The 20270-nt window shown below is 45.6% G+C and overlaps 1 protein-coding gene across 2 annotated transcripts in view; it reads left to right on the top strand.

Moving 5' to 3' along the window:
• The window catches only part of KIF26B (kinesin family member 26B), a 791950-nt gene that overhangs the window by 725255 nt on the left and 46425 nt on the right, over positions 1–20270 (top strand). For both annotated transcript variants that reach the window (XM_078648800.1, XM_078648801.1), the window contains one exon: positions 9645–13038. In XM_078648800.1, coding sequence (XP_078504926.1) covers positions 9645–13038 — 3394 coding nt within the window. The remainder of the gene's footprint in view (positions 1–9644; positions 13039–20270) is intronic.

The raw sequence follows: 20270 nt of genomic DNA, 5'->3' as shown, positions 1-20270 counted from the left end.
GAGGCGTTCCTGCGCAGGGATGGGCGTTCCGGTGCAGGAACGCCTCCTAAAAGTGGCTGAGTGAAATCTACAAGATTTCACTAAGTCACTTTGGGGCCCAATGCTGCGTTAAAACCCTGTGCCTGCTTCAAGCAGGCGTAAGCATTGACGCAGCGTTAACAAGATAGGGCCCCCCAGAGCCTTGCTGGAGCTGCGTCGCGCTTCAGATGCAACTCCAGTAATGCGCTGCTTTTTCGGCACAGATGCGTCACGCATCTGTGCCGTTTCTGCCCATTGGTGCGCCGCAATTGTAAATGCGGCGCATCAATGGTGGCAGAGGCATGGCGCACAATAAGTGACGCATCCCTGCTGATATGCAGGGATGCGCCATTTATTGTAAATCTGCCCCAATGTTTTTATTAGCTCTTGGTATTCCAGATTCCCTCTATTTGACCCTCTCAGCCAATAGGAAATCATAAAGGTGTAACTAGAGGGTTGCCTATTGATACAAAGGCATATATGATAGCCGGGTCTGGTGGCTTGTGTTTGACATCATGGTCACAGTTTCAAATGCCACTGATCTGCTCAGCCTTTCATCCTTATGAGGTCGATAAAATGAGTACCATTGAGTTGGGTAACAATAAAACATCTGTTATTCAGCGCCAAGCTACCCTTCTGGGTGAATGTGCTTTCAAATACATATTATGCTATGTTTTGTTATATTTTATGTTCGCTTATGTTATGTTGCGTTATATGGTAGCCCGTCAGTACAAGATAAAGAAAACTTACACTTTCAATTCTCATCATGCCTGGCAGTACAAGTCTGCTTTAACCAGGCAGAGATTGCAAGGGTATCTTTATTGGAGTGTTGCATCCACTCAGAAGAAATATTTCCAATATGGTAGTATTCGAAAACTGCAGGCTGAAATCGCAAATGTTTGTTGTTTCATTTTTGGGACCTGTTGCACGATTATTGGCACCTGATGAAGGCGTGAGGACAACCTTTCAATAGCCTGCGGCTACAAATTACATACCCTGGCAATCAGTAGTACCGAAGGGGCCCAGACAAACATCTGTGACTCATTTTGTAATACCCAATGCCCCTAGAGCGTTCAATTGGTTGCAAAAACTTATCTTATCCAGCCCCAGGAGTTTTTAGGTCTCGCCTGTCGATGCGCATGCGCATCGAGCAAGCGAGACTATGGGGGCTTATCCACTCTTGATCCACTGCAAGGAATCGTGGCGATTCCTTGCAGTGCCCGTGACTTTTAAGCTCAATGCGCATGCGCATTGAGCTTAAAAGCGCGTGCACGTCCGTCTTGTTTTACCCGCTCCGCCCCCTCCCCTTCCCGCTGTGTACCATTTCTCCTCCCCCCTCCCCTCTCCTCCGTCCGTCTTGTTTGTTTAATTTAACCCGCTCCGCCCCCTCCCCTTCCCGCCGTGTCGCATTTCTCCTCCCCCCTCCCCTCTCTTCCCTCAGTCTCGTTTGTTTAATTTAACCCGCTCCGCCCCCTCCCCTTCCCGCCGTGTCGCATTTCTCCTCCCCCCTCCCCTCTCTTCCCTCCGTCTCGTTTGTTTATTTTACCCGCTCCGCCCCCTCCCGAGTTAGCCCACTGCTCTCTTCCCAGCTCTGAAGATCATCCTCGGCAAAAGAGCCGCCGACCCGCAGCCAGCATCAATGCGGTACAGACCTAGGACTATGCTGGTAAGTACTGGCCTCCGGTGCAAATGCTTGTTTCCTTTGTTGAAGGATGGGACATGTAATTTCCTGCCTGACTTTAACGTGGCCGCTGGATCAGTGAGCGAATTGTGTATTTTGTCTGCCTTTCTGGCCTCTTACCAAGCCCGGTCATGTGGTTCTAGAGCGCAGATGCGTGCGAGGGCTGCAAAGAAGTAAACAAACGAGTGGGCGCTGTGGTGTGTCACCGACGAGTTGAATAAACAATTTCCCACGGCAAAAATCGTGAAATAAAGCTCTTATCTTTAATTTATGGTAGTTGCGCTGTTGAAATGAGATATACTTCTATCAGCCCCACCTCTTGACAGAATGTACACACATCATGACACCGTCCCAACTTTATTTCTTGGCAAGCAAGCGCAAATAATACAGAAATCTACCTGTTTAGCATGTACTGCAGTGCATTTCCTTAATTAGGATCCACACCACAGGGTATCCGGGTGACCCGAATGTGTAGGGACTGTCCCGGGTTTCAACATCATTCTAGCCAGTACATTTAGCAAGTAGACAAACGAGTGAACAAAGGTGATTTGTCATGCGCTCCAGTGCAGAATGAGTTAGAAGCCCTCTACGGAAAATAATTAACTGAGAAGATCTGATGTGTAAAAGTTTGCATTTATTTACTCCTTATGTTTGTTTTCTACATTGGTGTTCTGTGGCCCTCAATTGATGCAAACTTGTGGTCTTGCTTCTGTGTTTCAGCAATGTCTCGGTGTTTGGTTTTCAAAGTCTGATCGCCATGCCTTAAAAATAATGCATTTTGCAAGCTGCATGTGAACTTACACTACAGCTCGTTACAAATAAATGCATCTCTGTTGACACCACTCATTCCTTTGGACGTACCTCTTAGGCAATTGTGGGGAAGAATGACTTGTGTATTTTTAGTGTTTTGAGGGCCCAGAATGTGACAGAAAGCATTGTGAAAATGAAGTTGTTTTAAACTCACATTATACCAGAATACGGTAGGCTGTCACAAAATGTGTAAAAAAAAAATAGGTTTAAGAAAAAAGCGCTTTCAAATTATAGATTTTTTGTAATACACCATCAGACTGTAACTCGTGCAAACATTTTTATACGTGTCCATTACAATCACGCACTCCACAGCTCAGCAGCTGACACCCTTACAGTGCCTCTCAAGTAGCATAGATCTATGTCATCACAAGGTTTCAAAGGGCTCCATCAATTAAAGCCTCACCCTCACCAACCCTCACCCTCACTCACCCTCAACCCCTCACCCTCACTCACCCTCACCCTCACTCACCCTCACTCACCCTCACTCACCCTCACTCACCCTCACTCACCCTCACTCACCCTCAACCCCTCACCCACCCTCACTCACCCTCAACCCCTCACCCTCACTCACCCTCAACCCCTCCCTCACCCTCACCCTCACTCACCCTCACCCTCACTCACCCTCACTCAGCGCAACCACAGCATCTTCACTAAATATATTTAATAAACTTTAAGCTATTGGCAATATAAAATAAAATCCATTTTATTTACGTATTAATTATTAATTGTTTTTTTTAAGCCATTGATTTTTTTTATATCAATACATATAAGTCACATATAAGTCCCGTTAATACAAAACATGTTGCTTTACAAATGCTAGAGGTGTCACATTTACAAAAATTATAACTATTGGCTTTGTAAAGAAGAAAGCTATTAATTTAGCTATTTAGAAAAAACAACACATAAATAAAAAAGAAATAAAAAAATAACACCTATAGCTCAAACTTTACTACTGCGAGACCTATTGCATTTCCAATGCTTGTTGTGTAATTGTTTCCCAAGCCATGTGTTGCTTGCTGGCTGTGAGAAGGAGTGTGTGAAATTTGCTTAATTTCCCAGCTTAAAAACGCAACATTTATAGAAAATTATGCAAAATTACGTGAATAGCAAAACCAGTATTTAGCCCTTTTTATTGCACTATTTTTAGCACGAAATGCGTTCATGCAAGGAAGCATTTTGCTCTAAAAAATAGCACTAAATCACGCAGAAAGCCATCGCTCGCATGTCCCTTCTCCTTGATCCCGTGTTCCTGCTTGATAGGATATCCCCCCGAACAGACAGGAAATATTGTGACATGACATAATGGTGTAAATTTAGGGCAATTCACACAAACCGTGTAAGGTGAAATGGCAGAAATCATGAAAGTCTATGCCAGCATAATGAACATTTAATCTGGGCCTAGCTGAGAGTCAAGACAGCCATGTGAACATTTTCCACCTCTCTCTATTCTCGGCTGCAAAGCGGCAAGGCACCAAGCAGCATCTTCTTCCTGGTCATCTGTTTACCACCTTGTCGAGGCTGTGGTGTCCCCTATTAAACTTGTGAAGCATGGGAATCGAAATGCCACGTGACTTTACTTCTTTGATGTAAACTCTACCTGCTTATATACACGCTCGGAGATCATGGGGCAGATTTATGTCGGACTTGCGCCACGTTTACGCCGCCGTTGCGTCGCGCAACGGCGCGGAAACGTGGCGCATCCCTGCGACCTATTTACAACGTGACGCATCTAGGCAGATGCGTCACGTTGTAAAGCCCTGCGCCACATGAAACCTGCGTCAGGTTTCATGTGGGCGTTCTGTCGCAGGATGGGCGTTCCCTTGTAGGAAAGCCCCGTAAAACTGACGCAGTCAGTTTTACGACGCTGCTGGGTCAAATCCTTACGCCTGCTTGAAGCAGGCGTAAGGAGTGACGCACCACGTTATGTATGGGTGGCCTCTGTACATTGCAGGAGTTGCGTTGCACTTGCAACGCTACTCCAGCAATGCGCCGCCCGTACACCACAAGATACGTCACGCATCTGCCCTTCCTTGCACCATGGTGCGCCGCATTTCTAAATGCGGCGCATCTGTGGTGCCGCAGGAGGGAATTGCGTGACGCATCAGTTCTGGCGCATCCCTGCTGATTTGCAGAGATGCGCCAGAACTCATAAATCTGCCCCGATGTCTTTATCGAAAAAATGAAACCCTAGCATTTCTATTGCATAGCTGCATTACATTTTACATCCAATATCGGATCTTAAACTGTGAGTGAGTCCTTGCCGCCCTCCTTTTATCCCTGAGGCAGGGGCTGCTCCCCCGTAATGGCGGAGGAGTGTTGCCCCACAGCCCGTGCCAGCAGACAATAAATAAAATGATAATAATGCAATGTTATTATAATTCTATTTATGCTGTTTAAGCCCAGGGACGGGCTGGGAACAGCAACCAGCCCTGGCAGATTGCTGCTCCACCGGCCCTGGAAGCGGGGCGTAGGGGGTACTAGCAAACATCACTGCTCCTGCCTTTTTAGGTCTCGCCTGTCGATGCGCATGCGCATCGAGCTTGCGAGACTATTGGGGCTTAAACAGTCTTTAACTAACTTGCAAGGAATCGTGGCGATTCCTTGCAGTGCCCGTGAAATTCAAGCTCAATGCGCATGCGCATTGAGCTTAAAAGCGCGTGCACATGCCCCCAGCCGCCTGCCACATCAAAGGTAGCCCAGCCCCCCTCCCACAAGCTTATCAGCGTGCTCATTCCCTAATTATTCACGGCCGGCCGGCCGTGACATGCCCCCAGCCGCCTGCCACATCAAAGGTAGCCCAGCCCCCCTCCCACAAGCTTTTCAGCGTGCTCATTCCCTAATTATTCACGGCCGGCCGGCCGTGTCTCCTTCATTGTTCACTTTCCTTTCTACACTAACCTGTAACATTTTGATGTATGAGCTTGTAGCACTGCTCAACATCATTTCTTGTCTTTATTTTTTAGACATCCGGTAATCTGACTCCTTTTTATTGCGACCCGGAGAGTCACAGTTTTTACCTTGATTAATCATTCCCTGCTCCGTGAAAAGTAGAAGTCTGTTTCACGTGCGCTTTAAGGTAAACGAGGTTTCATCTTTTGTACGCCTATGAAAGTGAAGCCTGTAACACTGCCCAACACTACCTCTCACATTTTTCCTAGTTCCTAGATTACAGGCAATTTAACTCTTCTCTATCCAGTACGGAGAGCTTTGAACTTCCAACCCATTTCTGCTCCGCTAAATAGAAACAGCTGTTCAATACGCACCTGCAGGTAAAACAATTTATCGCTTTGCTAGTTCATGCCAGCGAGGATACGCAGACAGGGGTGCAAGACAACAAACACAGTGTGATCTCTGTACCGACAACGAACTACTCTGTGTGAAAGCTCTACTCTGGATCACAACTACAAGGACACGGTTTACGCGCAGTCACTGGTTTATTATGACAGAGAAGATCATGAGTGAATGTTGTACCTTGAACACCGCGTTTTCCGTGCGTCTCCTCCCCCCTCCCCTTCTCTGCCTTCCCTCCGTCTTGTCTCTTTTGGCCCCCCTCCTCCTCCTTCTCTCCTCCCCCCCCCTCCTCCTCCTACTCTCCTCCCCACTCTCTCTCTCACAGCCTCCCCCAGCTCCGCCCCCTCACTTCTTGGTTGCACGGCCGCTAGGCCGTGCCTCCCCTACTCTCCTCCCCCCTCCTCCTACTCTCCTCCCCCCTCCTCCTCCTACTCGCATAGGAGCGTTTACAAAAGCAGAAAAAAACGAGCTCTTTACGAGACACCCACACGGGTTTACAAACTGAAATTAATGTATTTACCCTGCCTTCTACATTGTACATTTATGGGGTTGAAGCACTGCTCTGCCAATATTTGCCGTGACTCGGGCTATTGTGTTATACAAGGCTAATAATAAAGCAGCATTAATGCGCTTATTTTGAGGTCTTGTCATGAGCTGCAGCGCGTGGATTCTGCTTTTCATTAGCGGATATTTGTTTAAAGATCTGTCGAGGCGACTCTGAACACACAAAGTAACCACAAACTAAGAAGCCGGTACGCAATCTGCGGGTTTTTGCTTTTCCTTATGAGTACCAAACCAACCAACAACAGGCAGACAGGGGTGCAAGACAAAAAACACAGTGTGATCTCTGTACCGACAACGAACTACTCCGTGTGAAAGCTCCACTCTGGATCAGAACTACAAGGACACGCTTTACGCGCAGTCACTGGTTTATTATGACAGAGAAGATCATGAGTGAATGTTGTACCTTGAACACCGCGTTTTCCGTGCGTCTCGTTACTAACTAGTCTCTACCCATCAGGTAAAGGAGAAACTCTAGTACGTGTGCATTCAGCCAAAGTGGCACTGTCACAGGGACATCATCAGCGTTTTGGATCAAGCAAGTGCATGCTTTGGTTTTTCATCGCGTGCATCAGCACACAGCTCCCGTGAGCATTTAGCCAGGCACTTCAATGGGTCAAGCAAAGTGCACGCACTGCTCTATGCAACCTAAATTAATGCATGTGAGGGAACATCCGGTCTTAGGTTAAGCCCTATTAGGATGCTTCGAATTCTAGCAAATAAAAATGGTAACAAATATAAAAGACAGTAAGTCCAAGACTCCCCTAGATGCAACTAAAAGCCTCGTAAAGAGTTTACCACTAGCTACTGGGGAGTTTATTTAAAACCCAGTCGCTGCCCGAGTCTCCTCCACCACCCCCACCCCCTCGCAGCTGTTCTGCCTTTCGCTTTACTCTCGGACTTTAAATGCAGGAGATTCTTGTCTGGCACCATACGCATCTCTTGGGGTCTCTTATTTGCGAAGGTAGTCACAGTCATGCAAGGCAGACGTGCATTAGGCTTTTTAAACAGTAACGATTATAACTTCTGATGAATTCGAATGACTACACATTTCAGGTGGGGAGTTTTTAAAGCTTCCACCCCCAAACACTGCAAACAGTGCCACCTCGTGGTAACTGTGCAGCACTCCAATATAAGGTATGTCAGGAGCTAAGACTCGCACTTCCCTTCCCAACCACTCTGGGTGAGGACGCATGCTGCTATATCCACGTTTCTGGTTATAAAAGCCTTTTTAGGTCTCGCCCCCTCCCTTCTCCAACCCCTCCCCACTCTCTCTCCCAGCACAGCACCATCAAAAAACCCCAGCCGACAGTGCAATAGGTCTCGCAGCATTTGAGTTAGAGCTTTTAGAAATGTTTATGGCTTTTTTTATTTGTAATTCTTTAGCATTGGCTGCAGGAAACAAAAATGCTAAAGATTTTTAAAAAAAACCCATAAACAATTCTAAAAGCACTAACTCTAATGATGCGAGACCTATTGCATTTCCAATGCTTGTTTACAGGGGCCGATATTGCAGCACAGCTGCAAAACTGGCCCCCAGTAAGAAAAGCGCCCCCCACGGGCACAACACCGGACCCCACCTCTCGGTTCCTCCCTGTGCTCACTACGGCCAGTCCAGCCCTGTCTCAGCCCCCCAATACAAAAAGTATAGGGCGGGGCAGGGCTGGGCATGTCGGGGAGGAGTAAAGTGCACTCATAAGTGCGCATGTGTGTTGGCCGGCCGTCCAAGGTCAGCCAAACACACGTGCACTTACGTTTCTCCAACCTGGCTGTGTTACCCAGCTGGGCTGGAGAAACAGCACAGACTCCAATGCACTATCTGAGCTGCAAACAAGGCCACTCAGACCAATCCTGGCGCTGCTCTCTTATGAGAGCAGCGCCAGGATTGGGTGCGGAGCCTGTGCCCTGGGTTCCCATCCTCCTCTGGTCATCGGCTGCAGAGAGGAACAGCAATGCAGGCATCAGAGGGCAGCAGGTAAGTCTTTTTACATTTTTTTATTCTTACATTTTATTTCTCCCCCCCCCAACCTACTGCCCTCTCCACTCTCGCCCGCCCTACCACTTTAGGTGGGTGGTGGCCGCCACTGCCCTGAAGTTGGGTATTCTTTCATGATCATGGGCTATTTAAGACACCCAATTATGGTCCACCTCCTGACAGACCTGTGAGATCGGTACATTTTTATTTTGCGACTGTCTTGTCGCAGTTTTGGAAGAGCTTCAAGGACCACCTTGCAAGATCTCTGATTACAAATGACATCATTAATTACATAATTGCTGGCGACACTAAAAAAAGGGGTAAAAGCTTGAAGATGGTGACATGGCAAACTGTCCGCGTGTGAAGGTTCTCTAGTTTTCTATGCCTTGCTATACTCATTCAGCCGCAGACTAGTGAGTCTTCAATTCCTCCTATGCTTTACAATGTAAGCTACATAGAGCACCGTTCACGTATGGTTGATACCATGTAGAAGTCAGAGGTCAATGTGTGGCTCCTTCGTCCTGCTGCTTGCCCTCGCGGTACTATGGGATCAATCACAGACTCTGTATGTGAAGTTACGCTAATGAAGCGTTCAGTAGCGTAACACATAATGATGGGGCCACCCTGCAGAATGGGATAAGGAGCCCCTCTGTTTCCTTTATCCTATAGATATTCATTGATCTTCGGTTGAATAGAGGGCCCCCTGGAGGGTTGGGGGCCCCCAAGCACCACAGGGTCTGTAGAGGGCTGCGTTACGCTCCTAGCTGCACCACTCAGTTCAGCGAAGACAGGGATGTGTCACTCTTGATATTTTACTGATTGTTGAATTTAACCTAATTTTGAATTTTGGAGAGTACCTTAATATAGAATTGAAGAGATCTTTTGGTTTAAAACGTATATTATTTACAATTGTTTGATGCATTAGTTTGTGTTTTTTTTATCTGCTCATTTTGATCTAAATGCCTGTTTGATATGTCTATTTAGTTAAGTGGTGATTATTTACAGTGGAGACAGGGATATGTCACTCTTGATATTTTACTGATTGTTGAATTTAACCTAATTTTGAATTTGGGAGAGTATCTTAATATAGAATTGAAGAGATCTTTTGGTTTAAAAAGTATATTATTTACAATTGTTTGATGCATTCGTTTGTGTTTTTTATCTGCTCATTTTGATCTAAATGCCTGTTTGATATTTCTATTTAGTTAAGTGATGATTATTTTCATCAGAAAGTGTCTAGCTTAATCTGCAGTTACTGTTTGTTTGTTTGAAGAGTTATAGAATCACCTTTTTTGCATTCGTCCACAGTATACCTCCAGCTCGTCTGGCGGGGAAAGCTCATGCGAAGAAGGAAGGATGCGACGGCCGACACAGCTGAGGCCATTCCATTCAAGAAATGTGGTGGATCCAGACTTCCCACTTCTGAACCTATCGAGTGATCCAGATTACTCTTCGAGCAGTGAACAGTCCTGTGACACTGTGATTTACGTTGGTCCCAATGGTACAGCGTTGTCTGACAAAGAGCTCACGGATAATGAAGGTCCCCCAGAGTTTGTCCCCATTGTTCCTATGCTTCAGAAAACAAAGAACGATGTAAAGATGGAGGAGTTGAGTGAGCCTGCAGCCAACAAGCCTGAAAAGGATTGTCTGAAGTGTAACACTTTTGCCGAGTTGCAGGAGAGGTTGGACTGCATTGATGGTAGCGAGGAAGTCAGCAAATTTCCCTTCGAAGAACTGCCTGCTCAATTTATTACAGATCAGACTGCCAAATGTCCCATGTCAAGCCAAGTGTCGGAACCAAAGCTCATATCAGAGTCGAGTAAGACTGAAAGCATTATGGAGTGTCAGCATAGTGATGTGGACACCAGGGACCATATTAATGCAAATGGTAACAAAATGCTGAGGAATCAGTCTCCTATCCCTTCAGGATCCTTGAGTAACATGTCCACTCCTCCCTCTCCCCGAAGTGTGACAGGCAGCTGCAGCGCTCAGCAAGGCTCCCCTAAGCTGGTCCACAGTACAAGTCTGCAGGGCAGCAGGGAAAGTTTGAACACCTGTGGCTTTGTAGAAGGAAAGCCAAGAGCAATGGGATCACCAAGGCTAGGAATCGCTAGCCTCTCCAAGACTTCAGACTACAAGCCACCAAGCTCACCTTCCCAGAGATGTAAGGTCTATACCCAGAAAGGGGTCTTGCCAAATCCTCCACCTCCACCAGCATCTTCGAATAAGGATCTTGGCATAATGTCAGGGGACCCACTGTTCCAAGCAGAAATTCGTACACCTCCAGTAGGCATGAGCCCTCAAATTATGAGAAGGTCCCTCTCCTCCACCAGCGAAGACTTCTCAGACAGTTTCAGTGAGCAGAAGCCAAGTATTTTCTCCAACTCCAAGAAAGAGGTTTTAAGCACGACCATGGTTACTGTACAGCAGCCCCTAGAACTCAACGGAGAAGACGAATTGGTGTTTACCCTAGTTGAAGAATTGACCATTAGTGGTGTTCTTGAGAACGGACGCCCCACCAGCATTATCAGCTTTAACAGTGACTGCTCTGTTCAAGCTCTGGCATCTGGATCTAGGCCAGTGAGTATCATCAGCAGTATCAGTGAAGATCTTGAGTGCTATTCCAATGCTGCTCCTGTCTCTGAGGTCAGCATCACACAGTTTTTGCCACTGCCAAATTCAGGGCAAGATGACAAAGGCCAGGATACTGGAAGTAGGCGGTCATCTATAAGTTCCTGGCTTAGTGAAATGAGCACTGGAAGTGATGGAGAACAGTCATGTCACAGTTTCATTGCGCAAACTTGTTACGGCCACGGTGAAGCAATGGCAGATCCGGGAATATCTGAGTTTACTAGCAACCTACAGCATGCCAATGTGATGCGCACAAATGACAAGCAGAAACCAGTCACTGATGAATTATTCATTCTGTCAGAAACTGATGAAGATACTTTAAGTGAACCTGCTCCCAACAAGGGCTGCAAAATATCAGCCCTTGGCAAAACCACAGTTACAATCTCTAACACATCAGGCCTTGCTAGCTGTGAAGGCTTTCTGCCTATGAAAACCAATATAACTGTTTTCCCCTGTATAGCTGTGAGACCTTATAATGCCGATGAGATTAACGAGAATTCATTAGCAATCAACATGCAAAGGAAAGTGACAAATGTAGAGTCAAACAGTCATAAGGAAATTACATTTGATGATCCTTGGTTGAAAAGGAATGATGATGCGAAAAAAGATAGCCGTAACTGTAACGATGGTCCAAGGGCTGACGTTGCATGTGGTTTGCCCAAAGCTGAAATGGACAGCAAGAGCCTGCCTGACAGATTCAGCAGCAGCAGTGGTGAGGGATCTCTCTCTCCCATCTCAGATAACCTGAAAAGGATCATTGATGGGTGTGAAATGGTCTCACCAGATTCTGTCAGTCGAAGCTCCAGCCATTCGAGTGATTGTTTCAGAACCAGCAGCCTTCCACGGGTGATGCATAAAGTCACAGAACAGGAAGAACTGGATGATAGCCCTCTCAACTGTGAGAACACTGGTGCATACCATTTTGCTGATTCTCAGGCATCAAGAGCTTCCCTCGAGAGGAAATTTGCTTCACCTAAACACTGCGTTCTTGCACGGCCAAAAGGAACTCCACCTCTGCCTCCCGTGAGAAAGTCCAGTTTGGATCAAAGAAACAGGGCTAGTCCTCAACACAGTGCTTTTGGTGGAAGCCCTTCGCACCATCCTTTGTCTTCTCTAGCCAGTTTTCCGGATGAACTCAACTGTAAGCTGAAGGGTTTAAGCATGGACACCAGAAGCAATAGCAGCAGCAAGTTATTCAGTGCCAAACTCGAGCAACTAGCAAGCAGAACAAATTCGCTGGGAAGGTCGACAGGGAGTCACTATGAATGTTTGTCCTTGGAGAGAGCAGAAAGCCTGTCTTCTGTGACTTCCAGAATGAGCCCTAACAAAGATAGCACCATGCCAAGAGCCGGGAGGAGCCTGAACCGCAGTGCAATGTCCTCACCAACCCACTCTGGCCTTTCCCAGTCTGCGGGGACTACGCCGAAGGGCAGCCCATCAAAGATATCAGCAGTGAGCAAGCTCCTACTAGCGAGCCCTAAAGCTCGTAGTCTTTCAGCGTCCACCACCAAAACACTCAGTTTTTCTACCAAATCACTGCCGCAGTCTGTAGGAAGAAGCTCAAGCTTGCCTCCCAATGGAAAGAATATGTCCTATTCAACACAGTCTCTCAGTAGAAACAAGGGCTCTGGGATTGCTTCTAAACTCCCTCTTCGAGCAGTCAATGGACGTATTTCAGAATTGCTTCAAGGAAATACATCTGCCCGGGGTTTGCATGTACGAGGAAATGGCGAGAAAGAGGATCGTGCCACCATTCACGGAGATGAGAAGCCAATTGTTCATACTCTGCCTTCACCGTACAGCAAAATTACCCCTCCCCGGAAACCTCACCGATGTAGCAGTGGACATGGAAGTGACAATAGCAGTGTTTTAAGTGGGGAACTTCCACCTGCCATGGGGAAAACAGCTCTCTTCTACCACAGTGGAGGAAGCAGTGGCTATGAGAGCATGATGAGAGACAGTGAAGCAACAGGGAGTGCTTCTTCGGCACAAGACTCGATGAGTGAAAACAGCAGTTCCCTCAGTAGCAGGTGCCGAAGTCTCAAAACCCCAAAGAAGCGGTCCAATACAGGTATGCTACTGCACACTCAATTGCTGTAATTATTCTGTCATACTGGTTAAATGCAGCCCGTATCAGCCTATTTTAAAATTCCCAATCATACACTGTTGAAGTAGTACATAGTGTGGACTCTTATTAGCAAAAGCAAATTACTTATTAATATAATTATTACTATTATATTTTTAAAAAACATACTCATGGGAGTAAAAAAAGGATAAAAAATGGACTAGCAGTCTACTTCCCCATTCAGACTACAGCTAGCCCTCCAATCACTCGTTGACTGTATCTTTGCTTTCAACCATGTACAGTGCTCCTCTTCTGTGAGGTTCACATTATACCTATTCCTAATGTATACATACATGGGGGTGGGGGTTCTGTGGTGCACTGTAAGTTATGTAGGGTCTCAAGTAAGAATCTCAAGTCCGCTGGAGACATATTCTGTACTTCTAAAGCTTGATATTGAAGATTTCTGATATTTGTCGATGATTTAGACCAAACATGTAACTGAAACTAGAACATAGGTGGAGTAGAGAGAGACCACTTACTCCTCACTCTTCTTTACATTCATGGCAACAACTGAACCATACCCGCTGATTTAGAAGTTGATACAGATGTTTTTATGTGCGTTTTAAAAAATAAGTTGATAAGAAGTTTTTCTTGCAGAAGCAACAGCAGGAAGGCTTCTAGGAATTGGGAAACAAGAGTTGGTGAACATGTGGGCAAACAAATCATAGTGGAGGTCGACATAATGTTGACAATGGGGTTTCAAGAGAAATCCTTAGATCATCAATCAATCAATCAGCATTTGTAAAGCACAACTCTGTCACCCCTAGGGGTATCTGGGCCTTGTTGTTCCCTTGAAGAGCTAGGTCTCGAGTCTCTTTCTGAAGTCTGACAGCAAGGGTGCCATACAGAGATGGAGGGGGAGGTCCTTCCAGGTCTCGGCTGTGATATAAGAGAAGGAGCGACCGCCACTGTGGGTGCATCAGATGTGGGGGTTGTGTGCGAGGGCGAATGAACAGGAGCATAGGTGTCTAGTGGGTTGGTGGAAGTTCATTCGATGGTTGAAGTAGGCAGTTCCTAGGTTGTGGAGGGCTTTGTAGGCGTGCGTGAGGATCTTGAACTGGCATCTTTTCCAAATGGAGAGCCAGTATAGGCTTCTCAGGTGGGGGGGCTATGTGGGTTCGTTTGGGGAGGTCCAGGGTGAGTCTTGCTGAAGCGTTCTGTATGGTCTGGAGTCTTCTGAGGAGCTGAATAGAGGTGTAGGGGATGGTGCTGTAGTTGAAGTGCCTGTTGATGAGGGCTTGAGTGGCGGTCTTTCTGGTGTTGGTTGGGCTCCATCTGAAGATTATGAGGTGCATTTTTTTTTTGCAGAGTTTTATATAGCGCGAACTAGACCCGAACCGAATCAGGTATCAGAGCGCTTTACATATTTTCCAGTTACGTTACATTTTTTTACGTTTCCAGTTACTTTCATTTTAGGCACGGGGAGATTAAGTGATTTGCCCAGAATCACAGGAGGTTTTGGCGTCGTTACCGAGACTCGAACCCAGATCCCCAGGTCGAGCGCCCTAGCCGTTAGGCCAACTCCTCTCCCCTAGGATTGACAGTGCATTGACAGTGTGCGTGGAAGCAGGTGGAGGCGATTGTGTTAACTTGTTGTTTCATGGTCTGTTTAGGATGATACTGACGTTGCGTACGTGGTCTGTTGGTGTGGGTGTTGGTCCAAACTCTGCGGGCCACCCTGCAGAGGTCCCATGTGGATCATAAATACAAGTAAAGAAAGAAAATTGGAAATATTTGGTTGATGGCAGTTATGGTTGTTTATTCACGTTGCAAAATATTTCTAAAAAAACACAACAATTCTGATAAAGTATTTTATTCAGTTTAAAGGATACCTAGATAAAACTCCATAGCCTAAAAACAATTGAAATGTGCGTGCTATGGAGATGTATGCATCCATAACTTTTGCCAGTGTACTGCTGTTGAACTCACACAATCTCACACAAGATGCAAATGCTACTATTACAAATGAGAGTGAAATACCCCGTAACCTTAGTCCTAGGGCAGGGATTGTTTGCCTATTATTACCCAGGGTTGTCTGTCCTACTGTGGCTCTATAAAACTGGGCCATGCAAACCCCTTCCAACACTTGACTCTCAGTGGTTTATCCTTTGAATAGCTTGTGAGCTCAGTTATTTCACCAGTCCCTGTGTTACAGTTCTCAAGACAAGGGAGTTGTTTCACTTCAACTAGAGCATCAGGAAGTGACCTATTGCAGTGGTTCTTAACCTTTTGATTTCTCTAGACCCCAATGAATCACAACTGGAAACTGGGAAACGCTGCATAACCAATTTCAATGATTTGAATCTTAAAACTCTGCACAAAAATGTGTATATATCAAAGCAGATGCACACATTATCGAAATTGTTTAATTCAAAAGCAAAAAAATAAGCTAAAACCCACATTTTGTCTCTCCGAATGGAAAAGTTAAAGCTTTGCAAAATCTAGTTTTATGGCTAAAATACAAAACAATATGCTAGACTCCATCGCATCATTCTCTTTTTTTTCTTATAAGGCATGCTCTGTGTCAGCACATACAATTGCTGGTTCAATTAAGGCCACAAATAGTCCATACCAGATTTGCTGTATTTGCAGCACTCCCATAAATCAAGATAATGATACCAATTTAATTTTTAGTTTCCAATTTCAAGTATCTTCACATTTACAGAATGTTCTAAAACTTAAAATGTTGCTTTTTTACATATATATAGATATATATTTAATGAATCTGCTAATGTTATTTAATTTTATAAACAGCAGCGGACTCCCTGAATAGGCATCGCAGACCTAAGGATGCATTCCCAACTGAGACCCCAACACAAAACTAGATCAAAACAATATCTGCACTCAACTACACCCCACATATGGTGGACTCCGCTTGTTCTTTAGGTGACACCCTGGACACATTTCTAAACATGCAAGGACACATCAGTGCCACCATTAAGAGTGCCAATCATCAACTCAACACTCTTAGGAAAATCAAACCTTTCCTACCACACGAGGACATCCAGTCAGCAGTCCAATCCCTAGTTATCCTGCAAGTAGAATATGGCTTGGTGACCCTAGCTGGGCTCCCTAAATCTAGGTTAGCTCCGCTAAGAGCTACTCTGAATGCCTCTGCCATACTAATTACAGGCTCCAGAAAGCATGATCATATTACACCTGACTTAATTCCACTTATCTGGCTTTCCATTGAAGCAAGGATCCGCCTCAAGATAGCTTGTCTGACACATAAAGCTATACACTTCATTAGCCCTGTTAACCTTGCAAAGAAACCCGAGCTCTCTGCTTCCAGTCGAAACATAAGAAGCTCCAATATTCTACTTCTGAAACCACCTAAATTCAACAAAAAAAGAACTTACAATCGCACCTTCTCAGGGCTGGCTCCAAAAATCTGGAATACCCTACCGACGGCGATCAGAGCCAACCCCTCAACTGCTTTATTCAAGAAACAGGTCAAATAGCTACTTTTGGAAGAACTTCAGCAGCAATAGCTTCTTTGTCATGTGATAGACACTTCCCTCTAGTGCTTGACAATCATTTTTACTTTGTGTGTTGAAATTTATGCTTGACAATCATTTTCTCTTTGTGTTTTGAAATATGTACTTGACAATAATTTTTACATTGGATCTGAAATGTATTTTGTCGTTCTTTGGATGTAGTGTGCTGCTAAAACTGCAGGGCCCCATCTAGTAGGGCTTTTACCTGTTTGATCACTTGCTACCTCGTCTCCCCCTAGCACCCACATTTCATTTTATATCTCAGGTTCCTCTTATGTTGCCTTTTTGTATTGTACTTTTATTGTTTCTTCTCCTCAACGTTAATTTTCCACATTGTCCAGTGCTCTGATACCCGTCTGGGTCTTGTTCGCGCTTTATAAAACTTTTCAAATAAAATACACACCGGTAGTCCTTTCAAGAGTGTGTGGCTTCAGTCAGGGCCGGACAGGGAACCGAAACCGGCCCTGGCAAACTGCTCGGCCGGCCCCCGAAGGATGGGGTGCCGTTGCGGCCGAGCTGTTTGCTAGGGCCGATTTTGTTACAGGGGGCCGATATTGCAGCCCCTTGTAACAAAAACGGCCTCCAGGGGCCCACAACTGGCCCTCACCCTGGCAGCCCCCGGGGAAACGCCGGGTGCCCGCAACGGCCAGTCCGGCCCTGGCTCCAGTGATGACACAGCCCTCTGCCTGTCAAACTCGGGCGAGATACAGGATTAGATGGCAGAGGATCCGAGGTCACAGAGCAGGGTCAGCCTCGGGTACAGTCTCTGGTGTGGTGTAATCTGACTCGGGTACAGTTTCTCAGTGCCGTGGCACAGTCTTCTTAGACACACTTCTTTGACGCAGTGGCACAGTACGGTCAGGCACTAATTCTGCAATGCAGCAGCACCGTCTGCTGGGACACAGATTCTTCTATGCAGCAGCACCATCCGCTCAGTCACATCTCATGTCGTAGTTCCCACCTGGAACCATGTGTAGGGAGAGACTGTGCTTTATGCTTCACAGCGCAAATAGATTGCGCTTCTCAGAATTTCTGTTCTAGCAGACCCATGCATACCTGCTTTTGGCTGCCTCTGGGCAGTTATACCTCCTCCAGGTTTAGCTGGCCCTTCCTTTTCTCAGCAGGCAAGTTTAAGTCTAGACGCTTCAGGTCAGAGGAACAGCAGTTACCCCCGAGGTAAGACTTCAAATGATGTCCCTTCACCTCTATGACGCTGGCTGTCATGCACACACCAGCATTGGTTGCACCGCAGTACTCTGCAGAGCACTTCCTTCCTTGGCCAAGGAGAGCCTGGAACAAGTGGAACAGTGGCTTCCACATTTGTGCAGTCAAAGCAGAGAAGGAATGTGGGTCTTCTCTCTGCACTTTCAGAACTGGTTTGGGGTGTTCTTTCTTTCAAGTGTCCTTTTCAGGTTGCATTCTAGACTCAGACTTTGTGTAGAGTGATTGTGCTCACAGCGGGCAGTCTATAGTCTAAAATATCCACAACAGTGGCACAAAGAGAGGTACGTTTTCTGCACCTGGAGATCAATGCCCACAATGAGCAGTAATCAGGGAACAGATAAAAGTCTGGATTCACCTAAAAGGGTCCCTTTCTCTTTGGCAACTTATTGCAGTCTCACCTTTCGCCCCTCCATCTACCTAACAGCAGGACTACAGGAAGACTAATTAGCAGCTCCTCCCAGCAAAATACTTATTTATATTTGCAAAGGAGACTTGTGTCCTGTGTCCCTCTTTAAGTGTCTAGGTCTCCTGCCTCCTGTTTCCGGCTCCTAATACCCGTACAAAGAAGGCAGACTTAGTATATGGAGCAAAAAAAGGAATACTTTGAAACACGGTTGTAAATAGGAGCCTTATATCTGCTCATACCCCCGTAATTCTTAGTCATGTTAACTCCATTGTAATTCACATATTTACCGGCAATTTCCCAGTTGGTATGTCGCAAAACGCATGTTTTTGGTAAAAACACATACTTTTGGTAAGAGTTTTATGGTGTTAAAGACTGCCTGGTAATTCACCGGATCATTTGGTTCTACACAAAAATATCAGAGGTTATTTATTCACTTACATTTACTCACAATCTACTAGCGATTAGCCTACGACTGCATGATGAAGGGCACTCAGCTTTGGCATGAGCTTTAGTACCACTATTACCTGAAGACGAATTCAAGCACTCAAAGGATTCACGTTTTCGTGGGATGTGTTGACTTGTTTTGTCTTTTTCAGATCCACTTGTCCTTCAGAAACTCTAAAGATACAGTCATAACCGTGAGTTAATTCGGTGTTGTCACACGACTGGTTAGGGTGCGCCTTGGCGTGCGCATACTGCTGTGGTGTTCTGGTCCTGAAGAATTCCTCGGCAGCAGCAATAGGAGGCAGAAACATGTTGACCGTACACTTCTTTATTATAGACTAGGATGTCTCTGGTAAATTTAACTAGTTTGGAAACATCTGCTACACTTGCTTTTATCTTTGCCAGGTTTTCCCACAAATACAACTTTTTGGGATAAAACTGAGGCATTTTTAAAACCACTTTTTCACTCACATTCACATTAATCACAAAAAACCCGCTCCCCTGTACACGGGCATCGTAGCACACCAGAGAGGCACTCGGCCCCTCTGGTGGGGAACCCAATGACTTCCTTGATGAACATGAGTGGCAACTTTAAGTAGGTTTCTTGATCTAGAGAATACAGTCCTTTTCCAGGACCTAAAATTCTAAACTTGATCACCTTGAGTAACATTAAGGTGTAGGAAGAAACTTAACAGTGGAGTGTGGTTAGCAGAGCTACTTGGTACTGATCTGAGACACAGATGGAGTGCACGCCAAGTAGTAGCAGTGCCATGATGTATCATTGATGAAAATCCTCTGAAACAGCACACCACAGATATTTAAATTGACTTAAAGAGACTGTAAAAAATCAATACAGAAATGGAAATATTTGGTCTGTCTATAAATATGTTTGAGATGAGGTCTACGAAATGACACAGACTTCGCATTTCTCATGGCTAGTCCAGATTGCTGTCGATGTAGAAAGAGTGAGCAGTAAGGCAGCAGTTCCACCAATTTCTGAAGTCCCAGTTCTCTTTCTCAGAGGAATCCAATTACACATTGTAAGGCTCTGAATGCCCCTCCGCCTTGGCCCGTGGTAGTATTACAGATCTAGGCGGAACACTGAGGTACAAGGCCATTTCCTGTGCAAAGAAATTGAACTGTCCAGGGGACTGAATGCATCACGATTGTCACACAGCCGGTCTAGAGATACCGATTCCAGGCGCGTGCTTGTTATAGAAGCCATTCATTGCTGGATAGTTTCGTAAGTAGAACAAGATTGGGAAGAAGAAAGTAAGAACCCAAATAATGTGAAAAGAAGAACGAATGGCTGAAAGAAGCAGGAAAATGTTATGTTTCATTTTGATATTGCTCTTGCTCTCACATTGTCCCTGCAAGGTGGAAATACAATCTTGACATTCAGTGTATACATTAATCAGTCCATGAATGGGGAAATACCGCTTCTAAACCTGCAGTGTATTTGTCTATTGGATCTAACCCAGGGCACGTTTTTGTATAGATTTATTTAGGTAGTTGATGATGGTTCAATAGAGTCTATGGTCACATGTTACAGTCACAAAATAAAATATTGCCAGCACGGCTGGCTCAACTTGTCACCGGTCAAAGAT

The sequence above is a fragment of the Lissotriton helveticus genome, chromosome 6, assembly GCF_964261635.1.
Source record: "Lissotriton helveticus chromosome 6, aLisHel1.1, whole genome shotgun sequence".
In the NCBI taxonomy this organism is placed as follows: Eukaryota; Metazoa; Chordata; class Amphibia; order Caudata; family Salamandridae; genus Lissotriton; species Lissotriton helveticus.
This window is presented reverse-complemented; position numbering and strand designations above follow the sequence as displayed.